At 41.5% G+C, this 16,155-nt stretch overlaps 2 protein-coding genes and 1 long non-coding RNA gene across 10 annotated transcripts in view; 1 reads left to right on the top strand and 2 right to left on the bottom strand.

Moving 5' to 3' along the window:
* ACACA (acetyl-CoA carboxylase alpha) overlaps positions 1 to 2,001 on the top strand; it is a 186,415-nt gene extending 184,414 nt beyond the window's left edge. For all 3 annotated transcript variants that reach the window (XM_038375923.2, XM_043499553.1, XM_038375920.2), the window contains one exon: positions 1,174 to 2,001. In XM_038375923.2, coding sequence (XP_038231851.1) covers positions 1,174 to 1,300 — 127 coding nt within the window. In that variant the 3' untranslated portion in view covers positions 1,301 to 2,001. The remainder of the gene's footprint in view (positions 1 to 1,173) is intronic.
* LOC122456995 lies at positions 601 to 7,222 on the bottom strand. Its single transcript, XR_006276250.1, has 3 exons — positions 5,494 to 7,222; positions 4,985 to 5,127; positions 601 to 1,979 (listed from the first exon to the last, which is right to left on the bottom strand). It is a non-coding gene; the product is annotated as an uncharacterized LOC122456995 (long non-coding RNA).
* Positions 7,223 to 11,276: 4,054 nt separating this feature from the next.
* Positions 11,277 to 16,155, bottom strand: part of AATF (apoptosis antagonizing transcription factor) — a 91,118-nt gene continuing 86,239 nt past the window's right edge. For all 6 annotated transcript variants that reach the window (XM_038375925.2, XM_043499566.1, XM_043499568.1 and 3 more), the window contains one exon: positions 11,277 to 12,670. In XM_038375925.2, coding sequence (XP_038231853.1) covers positions 12,607 to 12,670 — 64 coding nt within the window. In that variant the 3' untranslated portion in view covers positions 11,277 to 12,606. The remainder of the gene's footprint in view (positions 12,671 to 16,155) is intronic.

Here is a 16,155-nt window from a genome sequence, read left to right as displayed (position 1 = left end):
CAAATTTTAGAAATCTAACCTTAAAGTTTGGTCATATAAAGTTGATTGGATACAAAACCTAAATGTGACATTGTTTTTACAATACATTTTTAGTGTTTGAGTTCAAGGTGCCTGTAGGCTGTGAAAGACATTCAGCTCAAAACATCAAAGGCCCTGCTTCAGCCCCACTGACATTAAGAGCACACTTTGCTGAAACACGGTCATGGAAGCCACAGTAAAATAGTTGCGGTGTTCCCCATATTGATACTAATATAGCAAAATTAAAGTGGTTCCATTCTTTAATGTGAGTGGGTAGTGAGGAAAGCTCTCTGACCCTGTCGTCTCCTGTTAAAGGCTTAGCAGATATTTGGTAGGGTACAATGTTGCTGCAGGCTTTCTTGGATATGTTTAAGATTTCTTCTGTCTTTCAGTCTCACCTAAAGGATGAGTTCTCTGTTCCCTTCCACAAATCCTGCCGCTGCTCAAGTACAGTAATACAGAATATGCTAGCTGCCTCCCGCCCTAGCTTTTCTCTGGGGAAACTGGACCCAGCTTCTAGTGTCCCTTTTGTTCTCATTAACTTTCAAAGATCATGCAGCAGGACACAACTATTTTCTCTCATTAGGTACCAAAGTGCAACTTTATTACAGACTGGAAAGCCTCCAGAGGCTGGCAGCCTTGCCCCAAACCTAGAGTTAGAGGGGAATGTGAGGTAACAACCACCCAGTGAGTGCACAGGAAAGGACTGTGATAGGGAGGCAAGCAGCCTTCTGGATCAGGGAGCGCAATGTTCGCCGCCACCTCTTTCTACCCATCACAGTCCTTGACGCTGCCCTGAGTTTATTCTTAGGACACTCTTCCTCTTCAAAATGCTTCAGTGAGATTCCCACCCCCTCTGGCACTCACATATATCTGAACTCCCTTGTGATAAACTGTGCATTGCTTGGTGCTGAGACTCTGTCTTCTTCGTTAATCTAAGATCTGCTTGAGCTCAGTTCATCATAAACCTCTTGCTGGCTTGTCCAGACACTTTTAAAGATCCTCTATTTCAATAACCCTTTAGAGCAGGGAATGAGATCGGGTGAAAATGTTCAGGCTTAGAGTTTGCAGACTGGGCTGTACTCCACTTGCTAAATTTCTCTGCCAAGTTGGACCAGCAGTTGGGTGCTGTTGCTAAGCCTCTTGTCTTTGCAGCTTGGTGCAGGCCAATCCTGAGGTTGCCATGGATTCCATCGTCCACATGACCCAGCATATATCCCCTACCCAGCGAGCTGAGATAGTGCGTATTCTTTCAACAATGGACTCACCTCCTTCAACATAAGAGGATCTGTTTCCCGCCCACTTCCTTTTCCTGTGACAAAAGGCTCAGAGTTGCCCTTTGTCTGCTCAGTGGTGAACACTGTATTGAGAAGAGGAAGCAAAAGGAAGAATGGTATTTTTAATTTTTAAAATCAGACTGACCCGAGGGAACACGCTCTCTGGCCCCAAAGACATAAGGAAAACAAACTGCTGAGGAATTAACTTATGGATGTCTAACTGTACCTTATTTATTTAACAAAGAGTGACTGGACCAATGCATCAGCTAGCTGTGTGGCTGCCCTCTGAAAACAGCAGGAAAAAGCAATGAAGGGTACCGTGGTACCATGAGGTCTTAGAGCAGCAAAGTAGGGGCTTTCTTACACTATGCCCTTCTCCCACACCCCCCAGTCTGGTGATGGTGGTCTTGTTTCAGTAGACAAATGTGCCCGGGGCGTGCTGGCTGGTCAGGAGTTTGTTAAACGCACATGGGAAGATACTACAAAGAAATGGGAAAACAGTATTCGTTCATGGCTCTGTTGCGCTGGGAAGGAGCTAATCCTTCTCTCCTATCTGATGGTCGCAAGTTTCATTACACATCAGTCTTGGTTGTTTATTTAGTACCTGTTATTTCAGTATTTTCATTCCAGGAGCTATACTGCAGGCTTTCATGGTCTCAGACAGGGCAGAAATGAAGTAGTATCCTGTAAAAAGAAAAATACTTAGGTCATAATTATTACTGTCATAAACTGGATGTATGGCAAATGGTAGCTTTTTCTATCACATGGGTTAATTCCAGTCCCACCCAATTTGGTCCCCTCTCTCATGTATCTGCACATTCACAGGCTGTAGTTGAGTTGGCAATTCCGTTACTTATTCATTCTGTCTCACTTTGGAAGCAAACGATCATTCCATAAAGATGGGGGAAAGTGGCAATAGTTAGTCACAGAAATACTGAAATTAAAACCAGCTCTCTGTCGCTCAACGATTTTTTGTACTTCTGTTACCGAAAGTGATGTTTTTAAAATGAAAAACGCAGCTGCTTAGGCTCTTGTGCGGACAGAGGCATTTCTGATCTCGTTAGAAAAATGTAAATGGGAGTCTGGGTAATTTTGTATATCAGGCTTTTTTTTTTTTGGTATGTGTCTAAACTTTTTTTCCCCTCCCTTAACATTTTAAATGTGTGGGAGTCCTCCATCCATGTCCTGAGGAGCTAATGGCTATTACTGTAACAGCACCATCAATTCAATCGATACTACCCTTCAACAAATTATGTCAGTTATTTTCTTTGTCTACCCCACCAAATAACTAATACTTTTATTTATTGTTCATTTGACAGACTGATATGGCTAAGCAAGGCTGCACTTAAACCCCCCCTTTAAAAAAACAACTTTATCCCAAAACTTTCTTGGAAAGTTTGACACAGAGGAGGCCTGGAAAGAATGTCATCATTGGGAGATCTGCACAAGGATTTTAAATTGCTTTGGCAGCTAGGTTGATTTCCCCTTCCCCCAAAAAAACAAGACTGTATTTTCTACTGAGAGTTCCTGGTCGTGATATAAACCACAGCAGAATCTGAGATGACAGCACAACATCTAGTCCTAATTATTTTCATAGGAAATATGTGAACCAAAGTATTCACATCACTAAGGGCTTGTCTATACTTACCGGAGGATCGACGCTGCGGCGATCGATTTAGCAGGTCTTCACTAGACCTGCTAAAACGACCACCGATTGCTCTCCTGTGATCAAGAAGAGAAAGGGGAGTCAACCTCATGTAGTGTGGACCCCACGGTAAGTAGAGCCAAGCTACGTCAATTTGAGTTACGCTATTCACGTAGACAAGGCCTAATTGTCTGATCTTCTACAACTTTTTTCTTTTGATAATAGAAAATCTGAAGTAACATGTTTCTCCAGAAACATTTTTTAAAATGAACAGTATCAAATTTAAGACAACATAATCGATCTAGTTAAATTTAGACTGGCTGTTTGTTTGTCCCATAGTTACTGTAAAACAATATTATAGAGATGCTTCTACCGTTTTCTCTCTTCCCAGCAGTGTCAGAAACTGGTGTAAACCAGAACAGGTAGGCTAGTATCAACAAGCCTAGTTTTTGCTAAAACATAAAATCAACACAAGTTTGAGACAGTTGTTGTGCGAATGATGTGTTGTTCAGATCCTCCCTCTTACACATCCCAAAGCCATGTTCACTGGCCCTGACAAAGGGGAAAAATAGCTTCATATCCCTGCTGCCACGTCCTCACTGCTACTTTTAGCAAGACAACACAGGTACGTCTACACAAGCTGCAGTGAAGACATAGCCTTCCACTGCAAGCACAAATTCTCTCAACTAGTAAGGATTTATTGGAAAGACTGACTGTTGGCCCTTTCCATTGTAGCAGCTGTCAAAAATCAACTTTTCACGAAGAGTAATTTAGTGGGTAGGCCCTGAAATTACATCTGCTTGCATTACTGGCACTCTGATGTATACGCCACAATCATTTGAATACGCCCATTCTCATGCATTAAAAACATTTCTTTGGTAGGAGTCTCGCTGCTGAAGCGTGTGAATCATTTCTGAGATATTAAAATAAGAGCCTCATTTTAAAAGATTAGGGAGAAGCACTTTTCCATTCCACCTACTCATAGACAAGCTAGTGCAGCTCTGAGGAGCCTTGAAAATGTTAGACAAAATACATATTCTGAAGATGCATTACAATATTTCAGTGCTGTTCTTTTATACAGGTTAGCTTATGATGCAAGAGCTGTTAAAGTTAGCACACGCTGGTTGTGTCTTCCTTCCAACTCTCCCTGACTAGGAGATTTTGACAAGCAGACGCAAATTACCGAAGGGGCTGGTTTTGGCTTAAATTGTCCTTAAAGCAGTTTTTTATGAATTGTTCATTTCATTCAAACTGACTATGATCTAATAGTAAATGGCTCCGCCCTGCAAACAACCCTACTATTAATTAAACTTGAAGCATCACATAAAAGCCACTTGTGATAAGATAGGCACAGACCTTGCCCAGCTTCAAGCTCCCCTTTTCACGTTGAGTGCGACAGCCAGTCATCCCAGAGACTAAGACCTTCTAGTAACACTACTAGGAAACAAAGTCTACCAGACATGTTAAGTCCTGCTCTGTGTCTTTATGCAGTTGGGAAAGGAGGCACCCTGAGTAAAAACCAAACCATGGCCATGTTACTGCTGGACATCTATGGTACTTGCTGATGTATTTCACTTACCTCAAGTTTCTTTTAATAAAAAGAATCTGTTTAAGACTCTTGTATTCCATATGTGGGGGTTTTGGTAAGCGCTCCCTCTTTTAGCTCTAACTTAATTCAATGGAGGCGGTTATTAACGCACTGAGAATTTTATGTAGAAGACACTAAAAGTGATAGATTGAATTCTGAGAAAGTTCAGATCCAGGCATGTGACCGTGCCACTCTAGATGGACTGAACCAAAATAGCTCAAGAGCTTGGCTAAATTCACATCTAGAGCTGAACTTCGAGGTTCAGGCCCATTACTTCAAGAGTCCGGGCTGCTAATTCCGCTAGTGGGTTTGCGTGGCCACCCCTTTCATTATAACTTGTACTCAAGCTCCATAGATCACACACAGTTTTAAAATGTGTACTAAGTCTGGGTAGTTCATGCTTAAGCCTGGGAAAAGACTATACTATATAACATTTAAAAGCACACGTATTTTCACCTGTTCTCATAAGTTGCCAGTCCTTTTCTTCATTTCATCCCCTTTGTAACTTCTTACGCCGTGAAGCCAGAGGCTTAATTTGTCGCCTCTATCGTTCCCATGATATCAAACTACTAAAACGTGGATGCAGGAAAATCTGAGTTCTGAAATGGAAAAATGTTTATAGTCAAACACAAATATACTCAGTGGAATATAAATCAAGGCAACATCCAGCACATTAACATTCTTGCCTTCTTGTTACAACACACAGGAGCTGATACTCCTCCATCAACACTATCAGCCTGGCTTTAAGAATGGTTGAACATTTCCCAGCGAAGCAGAAGGGGAATGAAATCGCACCTTGCTTTAATTTCACTTTTCTTTTTCACATGATCAGTTACGAAAAGTTTTAACCACACTGGTTTGTGGCAAACTACCTAATAGATGCTTTAAAGTGCCAGGACTAATTCCTGTCCTAGATTTAAATCAATCTAGTGTTTTCTGGTCCTTGAAGCCTGTGTCTGCTTTACCTGTATTGGCAAACTAAGGGCAGAACCGTCAAGTCCACGTGTCTGTTCTCACTGCAGATAGAGAGAATGCCGTGAGTGGTGTACACCCACTATACAGACCCATGAAAAGTTTGACTATGAACCCTGAACCAACTCCTATACTAGATATGCATTCATAGAAACTCCCACCCAGAGCTTCTGAAATTGAATTGCAGGTATAGCTAATTTAAATGTTTCCCCTGCCAGCTGAGTTACAAACATAAATCCAATACAGACTTCACCCCACACAGGTTTTTAAAAATCTCCACCTCTAATTAATGCTAAGTATTTAACACAATTTCAAACTAAATTGTATCAAGCCAGCAAACATAAAACCCAGCAGTTCCAGTTATTTTCACGCATTTCTTGAACCAGAATCCTGAGGGTTAAAGACATGAATCACCTTAAACATAATACAATTTAGAGGGGAAAAAACCTACTGAACTCCAGAAATGCATTTAAAACTCTTTAGCCTAAAATATCTACATATTAAAATGCCAAGAAAAGTACCAAAGCTGTAAGCTTTCAAAAGCCCAAGATCAAAGTGCTATCATCTTTTAATTTAAACCTTTTGTTGCATCAACAGTCTCAAGAGGGATGAGAGAGATCAAAATAAAAACTGAAACAAACTGTCGCTTTGTAGCTGTTTTTGTTTTAGTCTCTTCTCTCAATTTGGGCCACGAAATAGGTCAGCTCCATTACTGATCAGCCTTCCCACAAATATTTAAAACAAATTGAATTGCACACCCAATACCCATCACAATTACGCCAGGCACAATAACTAAATTAGCAATTCAACAAAATAATTGGAAATGTGATTCTCTCTATTCCACAGTCTCCCTCGGGGGTTTAGCTGATCTATGGGGGGAAAACTCCGCTTTACTAATTCTGCAGCTAATTAGAGACATACTTGTAAATGAAGTTGTTTGTCTGAAACTTGAAATTCTCTGCTGGGGGAGAGGAAAAATGCAGACCCTCCCCCAAAACACACACACACACCCTATCTGATCCGCAATGTTTTTAAAAGGCTATAATGCACATACAACTAGGAACTAATAAGCAGATATATCATGAATTAATAAGGAATTAATATTCTGTTGGGAAAAATCTTACTTGCTGTTAATTGGTAGTATTAGGAAAACTTGCTGGAAACCATTCTGGTATCACTGTCCTTATTAATAACCGTTTACACCTTTTGACCGTAAGATAGTCCTGCAATGAAAGCGGGATCATTTTCTGCTAACTCTCCACAGCACCCTGGCTACCTTTCTGTAGAGACAGGGAGTCTATGACTAGCCACAGCCAGGTAGACAGTGGTTCACCAGCTATTAGGAAACATTGTTGTAGAGAGCAGGAGTCAGACGCCTGGCTCCCCTTCGATTTGCTGTATGACCATGACCTGGTCACTTGATTTGTTTGTGCATCAATGTAATCCTCTGTAAACTAGACCTTGTACTCACCTGTGGTGGGCATAGTTAGTGTGCAAAGTCCGAAGCCTGACACAAGCTCAGCATTACCAACACCACACTAGTGAGTAAAAGGAAAATGGGACTGGTAAAATTGGCCTATACACACAGACTTTTACAACCTCCAATATAGCCAGACCCTGGCAAACGGAAAGATTCACTTAATTCCTTTTCCAACTAAATGCATGCCCCGCACAGCATTGGGCAGCCACCATTAGCCCACTATTGGAATTCATAGATTCATAGATACTAAGGTCAGAAGGGACCATTCTGATCATCTAGTCCGACCTCCTGCACAGCGCAGGCCACAGAAGCTCACCCACCCATTCCTATGAAAAACCTCACCCATGTCTGAGCTATTGAAGTCCTTAAATCATGGTTCAAAGACTTCAAGGAGCAGAGAAGCCTCCCTCAAGTCAACCATGCCCCATGCTATGGAATGGAAATCAGGACTAAATATTTAATAGAACAGCAGTGGGTAAGTTTCTATTAAGGTTTGAATTTTGCAGGCCCAGAGAGTCTGTGTTTAGGGGAGAACCAGGAAATAAAGACTCCACAGTTACAACATGGAATTTACAGACCAAACTGAATTCCAGAACTTTGAGGTACTTACTGAGCATACGAAACACTCAGGCCTTGGGTAATTTGCCCTTTTTTTGCTGTCGGAATAAGCTTTGCATCCTAATTGGTCTCTGCAGTAATTCACATTGACCACACCACCACCTCCTAGCGAGGGCAGAGCTGATTAACTGCAGGCTGCCCTACCACTGGACTCAGCCACATAACCACTCGAGACACTCCTGTAGATGGCTCTGATTAGCCACAGGCTGCGTTTCAGCTGCCAGCATATTCAGATCCTGGAAACGTACCATTTGCACATCAGGAATAAAGAACTGACCTTACCAGCAAGGTTAGCTGATGAAACGGGGTCCTTGCAGGCTAAACCTTCCTTTCTAAGGTTCCCTTGACAAATCACACTAACCAGGTAGGGGGAAGAAAAAGCCTGCTTAAATGCTGATAAATAAATTCAAAAGCATCCTTAGTAGGGCTTTGAATCACTCTTATCTCTTCAAACAATATGAACTAGAAGTTATCACATTTAAAGTGTTTCATGTAACCCTTTTAACATTACCTCCAGCTCTTCAAACCAAGTGCTGCAGCTACAACTTTAAAGGACACAGGAGTCAAACTGAAAAGGAATTTTAAACCAGGCATGTACAGTCAGTCCCGCAAGTCAAAGCAACGTAATCCTACGCCGAGAATAGGCACTGGACTTGTTGGAGCAGTAATGTAGGATACGCATGTCTGGCTTCCTTTTAAACATCCTTAATGGTTGCTCTGACTGCATAAGCGGCGTGAAACCATTCTGCCGACACCAACTTGCGAAGCGGCTAATTTCCTCCACTTGATGACCTTCAGAATTATGGTGATTAAATCATGAGATTTTTTTGTAATGATGTTAGCAGACCACAGGTTGGAGGCTGCTAGCTATTCAGAAAATAAGTGCTGGTATTGTTCAACCTGCAGGGAAAATACTTCTGGAGTGTCAGCCCATGGTCTCGCTGGTATGTCAGGGTGCGGGGAGAAATGAACCAAAGCTGCTGCTGTGTTGGTTTATGAGGAATGATGTGGAAGAGTTCATTCCCTTAGCCACAGCAGACAGTTACACTGTAAGACAGATCGCAGTGACTGGCTGTGGCTACTTTTGCAGCCTGTAGTTTTAGGACCGTCAGGCATGCTCTGATGTGTAGGTTACATTTCATTCTACTCAACATTAGCCTGCTAATTGACACGACATTGCTCAACACTATGACACTGAAGCCTGCTTCCATAAAGCCAGCCTTCCCTCTGCTCACTGTGACCTACATGTGCTGTAATGCCTCTCCTCTTCCTCCTAGGACACAATACAAATATAGAAGCTTTGTCCACCCCCCAAATAGCACTACTTACCCTTGATTCTTTGTGGCTGGATTTCACCACTCAGCCAGCCATGCCCTCGTACATTGCAGGGAGAGCTAAGACTGTTGCAAACTTCACAGCATAAGGTCGTTATTTGGATCCAAGACAGAAAGAGCAACAGTGACATTTGCTAAGTTTCTCCATGGCAAATTTGACCAGTCAGAGCCCTGGAAAGATAGGAGAAAAAAAAAAAATCAATGTGCTCCTATGCTACCGACAACTACTGCTTTGCTGTAAGTGGACAAAGATTTATTCATCCGGGCTACATGCATTTTGTAAGACAAAGTCAATGCTCACCTTGACACAGATATTTTATAAACCCAAGAAAAATGTTATATTTTCTACAGGGGACAATAACTCTCCTCCACCCACTGATCAAGAGGGCCACGGTGGCCAGCAAAGGATCATGACGCAACACACTGATAAGTTTTAGCACTGGCATTTTCCGTATTGTTATGCTGCCACGTTACCATTCTGCAATGCACTGCTACTCTCTTTTATTGCTGTTGCTGTGATGCTAGACAAATCTCAGGTGCCTAGTGCAAAGGAGATAAGGAGAGCGGGGCCAACTTATTTTTGAGCAATGGAGCTAATGGCTATTGCCTGGCTGCAACGTACCGTAAAGGTGAATCTTTGGAACACTCTGCTCAAGTATGCTTAAAGCAAAGAACTGATCCATTTTCTAATTCCATATTGATTATAAGATCAGTTTGATGCAACTGAATCTATTCGTGTTTAACCAAAATATAAGTGCCTTTACCCTGTAACTAAGAGAATGAATATTCAATCTCCTGAATTTTCAATCAGCCTACTTGAAAAAAAGAAAATATTTTGCTTATGGTACTTTCTGTTCTTCGTGTTCCTTGATACTGGGGCGTAGAGTTTGGATCACACCATCCTAGTGTTCCTAGCAAAATAAAATAAGTCAACTCCACACAAAAGGAAAGGGATGCTGCATTCATCATTAAAAAATGCCTCTGAATTCAGTCCTGATATCAGTTCTGAACTCATTTAGAAATCAGCATTACATACAATCACATACAAAAATAAAGTATTAGATTTTATTAAAATGCAAATCAATCAACTAATCTGTCTTTCAGGTAACAGTTCAATAGCAGGATCCGTGTCAATTAAAATAGTTTCCAATTTATTCTTTGCTGGAAGGAGGGTGGTATCCTGAATTCTAAAACCGCCTTGTACGATTATGTATTTTATACCATCTCTGCTGTCTCATACCTTAAATATGTTCTAGCTAATTAAGCATATTTTCTCTAAATATTTTGGAGTAACTGATATTTCAGTGTCATGCAGGACAATGTACCAATAGTGGGGGAAACCCAATACTTCCATAAATTCTGGCATACTGTCATATGTATAGAAAGACATATTAATGTCTTTCATCCACCCGATTAGATGACCACAAGTAAACACATTATGTATAAAATACCCAAGCAGGTTATGTTATAACCAAAGTTGAAATAGCTTCTGCTGAGATGTACTAGTTTATAACTGGCCCAATTTCCAACAGTGCAGAGCTCCCAACAGCTGCCACTCAGGTAAAATCAGGTCACTTATTTAGGAAATTACATGTAATGTTGGGCCAGTGCTTTCACCCAACTCCCACTGGATGAACATTCAGAAGTTCTAAAGAAGAGAACACTTTTTATAATCCTCATCTTATTACAGACAAACTTGAAAGCAAAACACACAGTTTTAAGTGATCAAATAAACATGCAAAAAAACATTACGTACCTTTAAGTTTTTGTAGAACTGCTTTGGAATTCCTCAAGATAAAAAGCACTATGCACGTTATTAATTGTTTTTATTAATTTATCACTTACTACAGCAAGCCAAAGAACTGAGATAAGTTCTCAAATTCAGATGGAGAATATATCACTAGCATTGCAATCGTCTTTGTTAGGATCATCTTGTCAATGCGTCAAGATGTGATTGACGATTCTATGCTTCTCTACCAATTAAAACAGGGGTGAGAGAGCCAGGACTCATCTCACCAACTGACCTTGTGTCAGTGGCCTCTTCATTTCTCAGTTAGTCCATCTGTGAAATGCTATAACAATGCTTACCTACCTTTAGGGGTGTCATGAGATTTAAGCAAAGTTCGCAGAACTCTTCAAGATCCTGACATGACAGATACTCTGTAAATGTAAACAAATGAACCAAAAGAATACAGACTCCTTCGTTGTGCATTAAAATAAATAACAGGTTAAAGACTTTTAAAAAAAAAACCCATTGAAGAGAGTTGCTTAATTAAACTAGCATATATCCCTCAAATCCACATTCAGACACACCGGATGCATTCACTGCACTGTCAAGACTGGGTTAGTCAATTTACAGGCTATTTTAATCAGATTATTTAAAGAACAAAACAGAGACAATGTAGTTAAACAAGTCAATGCAATGGCCATCTCGTTATTATACTACAAACATATGCACACATTATTTATGCAAGATAATCTTCATCTGAGATTGGTCACAGCAGGCTAATAAATCCCCCTTATGGGGATTTAATTTTCAGCTTTTGACCTTCTGATGAAAAAAAAAAAAAAACAAGTGAATCATCTCCTCTTGCCAGATTTACACCGGTGCTAACCTCTGTAGAAAGTGTGTCACTAGTGGAGAGAAAAGGAAGAGGCCTCAAAGAATCCTGATCAGCAAAAATAATGGCGTGCATGATCAATGCTGAACTGAAAATTCACGAACATTTTCCAATTGCAAAGATATCTCTGGTCATGTGCACGTGTTCAGCTGGGAGCCGTTCCACGATTGACCTTTTATGCATAAGCAGTCTTTTTGGAAGCCAAGGAGTTTGGACTCTCTGAAATTCAAGGTACCCATGGATGGGGAGCACCTTTTTCCGGCCATATTAATGGCATTTTAGCCATCGTGGCTCAGACAATGCACAGCTGCAGCATTCTAAAATACTGCTGCAGAACCGTGTATTTCAAACGAAGGTCCAGGAAGTTGGTTTAACACAAACGTAGGTCCCCATTCTGCAGTAGGATATGCTTCAACAGCCACCTTCGGAGCCCCACTAATCTCAGTGGGATTCTAGAAAGGCATAAGGGTCTACTTGTGCAGATAAGATTGCAGGATCAGGGCCACACATACAAGATGATCAAAAAGGGAAGGGCATTGTATGTTCTTTAATTGGCATGGACGGATTCTAAACTGAATTGCAAAAAATATATGGGGTACATATATTTGCCAGGGTACATTTCCTTCTTAACTCTGATTTGTACTGCATAATTCAGCAATGGGGTCTGCATGAAATAAAATAATCCTCATCAAATTACAAGACATCCTAACAAACAAGACAAGACACACTTTCTGAGTGACCTTAAAAAGGAAGGGTGCTGGCGCTTCCCTGCACATAACATAATCCACTTCACTCCGGTCTTGAAATCCAAGTTGTGGGCTACCACATGGCTAGAAGCTCTCTCAATGAACCCTACTGCGGCCATCACTAAGTGAACCACCGGAGCAGAGCTGTGATCTACAAACTGCCCAGATGTGACAACGTGGCTGCAGGTTCCGGCAGCACCGAGGCAAGAGTCCAAATGCACACGAAGGATCCCACTGGGCATTAGCCAAACGCAGAGAACAAAAGTAAGTGTCTGTGCATATGTTTTCCTTCTGCAAAGGCTTGATGCTAATTCTGCTTGGTTTCTTCGGGATGCGTGATTTTGCCAAACAACGATCGATAAAGCTCTGTCCTGGGAAAAAAAGAGTGGGGGAGAGAGTAACTTTTCAAGGTCAAATTGGAAGCAAGAGGCAGGCAACGCTACCATCCGCTGCTTCAAATGAAAAAGCCGTCGTATAATTAAAAATGCATTCAACAATCTTTATTAATAAATACAAGTGTAGGGAAGAACTTGCGTGCGACCAATCACATGCAGTACAGAAATATGTAAATATTTCGGTGTGGCTGGATACTATCTCTCTAGGGAATGAGATTTTCTATAAGTTTGCCCTTTACAGACAGCCTCTTCAAGTAAGAAAACAAGATTGAATATTTTAATAGGCTGTATGAGAATGCAATGCCATAAGGAGGATTCAATCAGACAGCCTATGTGGGGCTATAATTTAGTTTTCATACATTTTCTTGGATTTGACGGTACTTGAAAAACAATGAAAATGACCCAGCAACAAGATTCCAATTAATATCACATATGCAGCAGTTCTGATAAGAGAAGCAATTTTCCCTTTAAAAATCACCACATCACAGGCTGGTTTTATTTATTTATTTTTAAGCTTAAAACCTAAGTAGTCAGGGAAGGCAGATGGAGGGGGAGCGGAGGGAAGGCAAATTTATTTACAAACTTCAGCTGCAAAACAGAAATTCATGTGGTCATGACAATCTAGAGAACCCTTAAGGAAAAAGCATCCGGACAGGGCTACATTTTGAGCTCCCAGTTGTACTCAAAGTAGAGAAGACACAGACATACAGCAGATAAAACTCATAGAAGAGAAACTACCTCCTTGCTTGTGCTGCTCATGGATTATTAAAACAAAGAATTTTAAACAAAATCAGAGGTGACGATCACCTAAAACTCAGTCAGGCCAGGAACTGTTCAGCCATGATTTCACTGGGATATGGAGTGGAGAGGGACCGTTTTTGGACTAGTTTAATGAGAGATGGGACCCAACATATGAAATTCAGACCTGGACTGAGCTTTGGGCCCCTCTGTCTATTAAAAATGTAAGTTGTTTCCTAATAAATACTGTGCACATGCACGTCGCACACTAGACTATTATGAATGATAAATTTATACAGTAGACAGAGACTTATCGGCTGTAGAGGAAAGCACTTATTTGTATGCTCTATCCCCTTCATCTGATTTCTCTGTTTAGACTGGAACTGCCTATATCTGTGTACACTTGCAGTATTAGCACGCAGGGGCAGCAATCTTAATAGGGGCCTCTAGGTGCTACCGGAATACAGAGATTATTGTTAATACTGTGACACACGTACAGTGTGTATATAATTTTTTACACACACACACACACACACACACACACACGTGCACAAGGATTGATTACATAAACAGCATTCCCAAACAGCCCTAAAGAATGGCTTGACATCACTTTCCTGAAGATAACAACTAACAAAACCACACAAGAAATGCACTTGCACTTTCACAGAGCAATACAAGGGAGAGGCGGGACACAGCCACTTACTGTAAGCTTTACATAAATTTCTTGGCCACATTTTCCACACTGTCTGCATTAGAAATACCCAGGCAGATGAGATGTCTAACACCGGCCCAGGGCCTCTAGCTAGCCTGCCAAATGTCCTCCACACAAGAGACCCAGACTCAGCACTGTTCCCTGCAACACTCAGGGAGTTGAAGAGCTAACTAGGCAATCAGTTCAGTCCCAAAAGGAAGGGAGCTTATTAAACTACATTTAGACCGATTTAACATTTTAAAACCCCCGTGTGTGGGACAGCACAGGGGGCCACCGTTTGGCTGAGGGGAGCTTGGCTTCACTGCTAAGTGGAAACAATGAGAGGCAGGTGGCCATTTTGAAAACGGGCATATTTGCTACAGGCAATTTTATCTTCACTCCTATTGAAAATGATCAGAGATGGCTGCCATTTTGAAAGGTGAATCCATTGGGGAATTTCTGGTACAAGAGCATTACACATCAGCCAGCCTCTGCTAAAGAGGCAACTTTAATTTATGAAGAACAGCAGCAAACAATGGCCGTCCATCCTGAAACAAATGTAACCATTGCATGAGATTTCAGTCAGTTTTAACCATAGGGGAAACTGGAAGAACTGACATTATTTCATTAGTAAGATCATTCAGGACAAAAAAGTCAGATACATGGTGCTACATTTCTTAAGGACCCACTCTTGAAATCAATTTTAACTCATAAGCTAATTATCCAATTAACTGGAAAAGTCTCCGAAAATTCATTCTTTAGTCAGAATAAGTATTGCAATTTGGGGGAGGGAGGTGAAATAGCTGTATTTAGTGGTTGAATTTGTGCTTTCAGTGCAAAGCTCAACTCAGCCTTAACTATGGAACTGCAACTGGAGCGTCTGACAGACAGAGAGAGAGAGAGAACGATGTAACCTATGATGCACTCAAAAAAATCCCCAAGCTCTCTGAAAAAACAGAGCTGACATTTGAAAAAATTGGCAAATCCTGGACTAGAAGAAAGCAAGATGGGAGGGCTAGAATCCTTGGAAGACTCAACTGAAATGCAAGAGGTGCCAAAAACATGGCGCTAAGGGACAAACTGTGCCACGCAAGCCTGTCAGACACGACCAAACACAGTGAGGAGGAGCCAAGCTTTGTTTGCGATGCAGATTTGCAGCCAGCACGAGAGGGCGGCCGTGGGGAAGTTTAAGTTCTGGTGAGAAAACAGCAGCAGTTTCGTAATGAATGACGAGGGAGGCGCAGCTTCTTCCGACGACAATGTGCCCCGGTCACTAGGTCAGAGAGAAATCAGCTGTTTTAAGTGTGAAAACTCAACATTGCATGTTAATAACACTGGGGGTGGGGGAGGAGAGGGGGAAAAGCTCTCCATCTTCTGTCTCCTTCTCATCTTTATATTGTATAAATGCAGAATAGCCCATGGAACAAACAAACCAAACTCCGCTGACCGAGACAAACGGCCCTCTGATTCTACCACAGTCTTCCATCGCGCCTTTAAAATAAATAAATAAAGAGTGCTGCGTTACTCTGGCTCTGCTACACTTTGCAGCCTCCCTGCCTATTAACCGATAAGTACCACTGTCATTTGCTGTTTCAATTTAGAAATTAGATAACATAAAGCAGGCAGTTTTACTGACAAAAAGGACATTGTGACTTTAAGACTCCATCATCTGACTGGGGGCTGGGGGGGAAATGCAGCAAGCGATGCTATTTAGTCCTTCACAATCATAGCCTTCCACCCTTGCCTTGCTTGCTTGAGCCAGACCCCATCATTACCACTGAGCAAATGTTTCCACTTGTTCTGCAATATCAGTGAAATTCCTGGGCAGAAAGCAGCAGTTACTGTCCGCAGCAGGGTTCACATGTCAGGAGCGGAGAGGGAAATGCTGAAACCGGTGTTTTGATAGAACATCATTTCACACTCAGGTGGGCAAAGCTGACAAACATATGCCGATTGCTCATGTCAAAGTAACTTGAAAGGCTGAGTGGTTTGGAACCTTTTAAGGAAACGTCACCGATTTCACTCCTTTCCT

This window comes from Dermochelys coriacea, chromosome 17 (genome assembly GCF_009764565.3).
Source record: "Dermochelys coriacea isolate rDerCor1 chromosome 17, rDerCor1.pri.v4, whole genome shotgun sequence".
NCBI classification, from domain to species: Eukaryota; Metazoa; Chordata; order Testudines; family Dermochelyidae; genus Dermochelys; species Dermochelys coriacea.
This window is presented reverse-complemented; position numbering and strand designations above follow the sequence as displayed.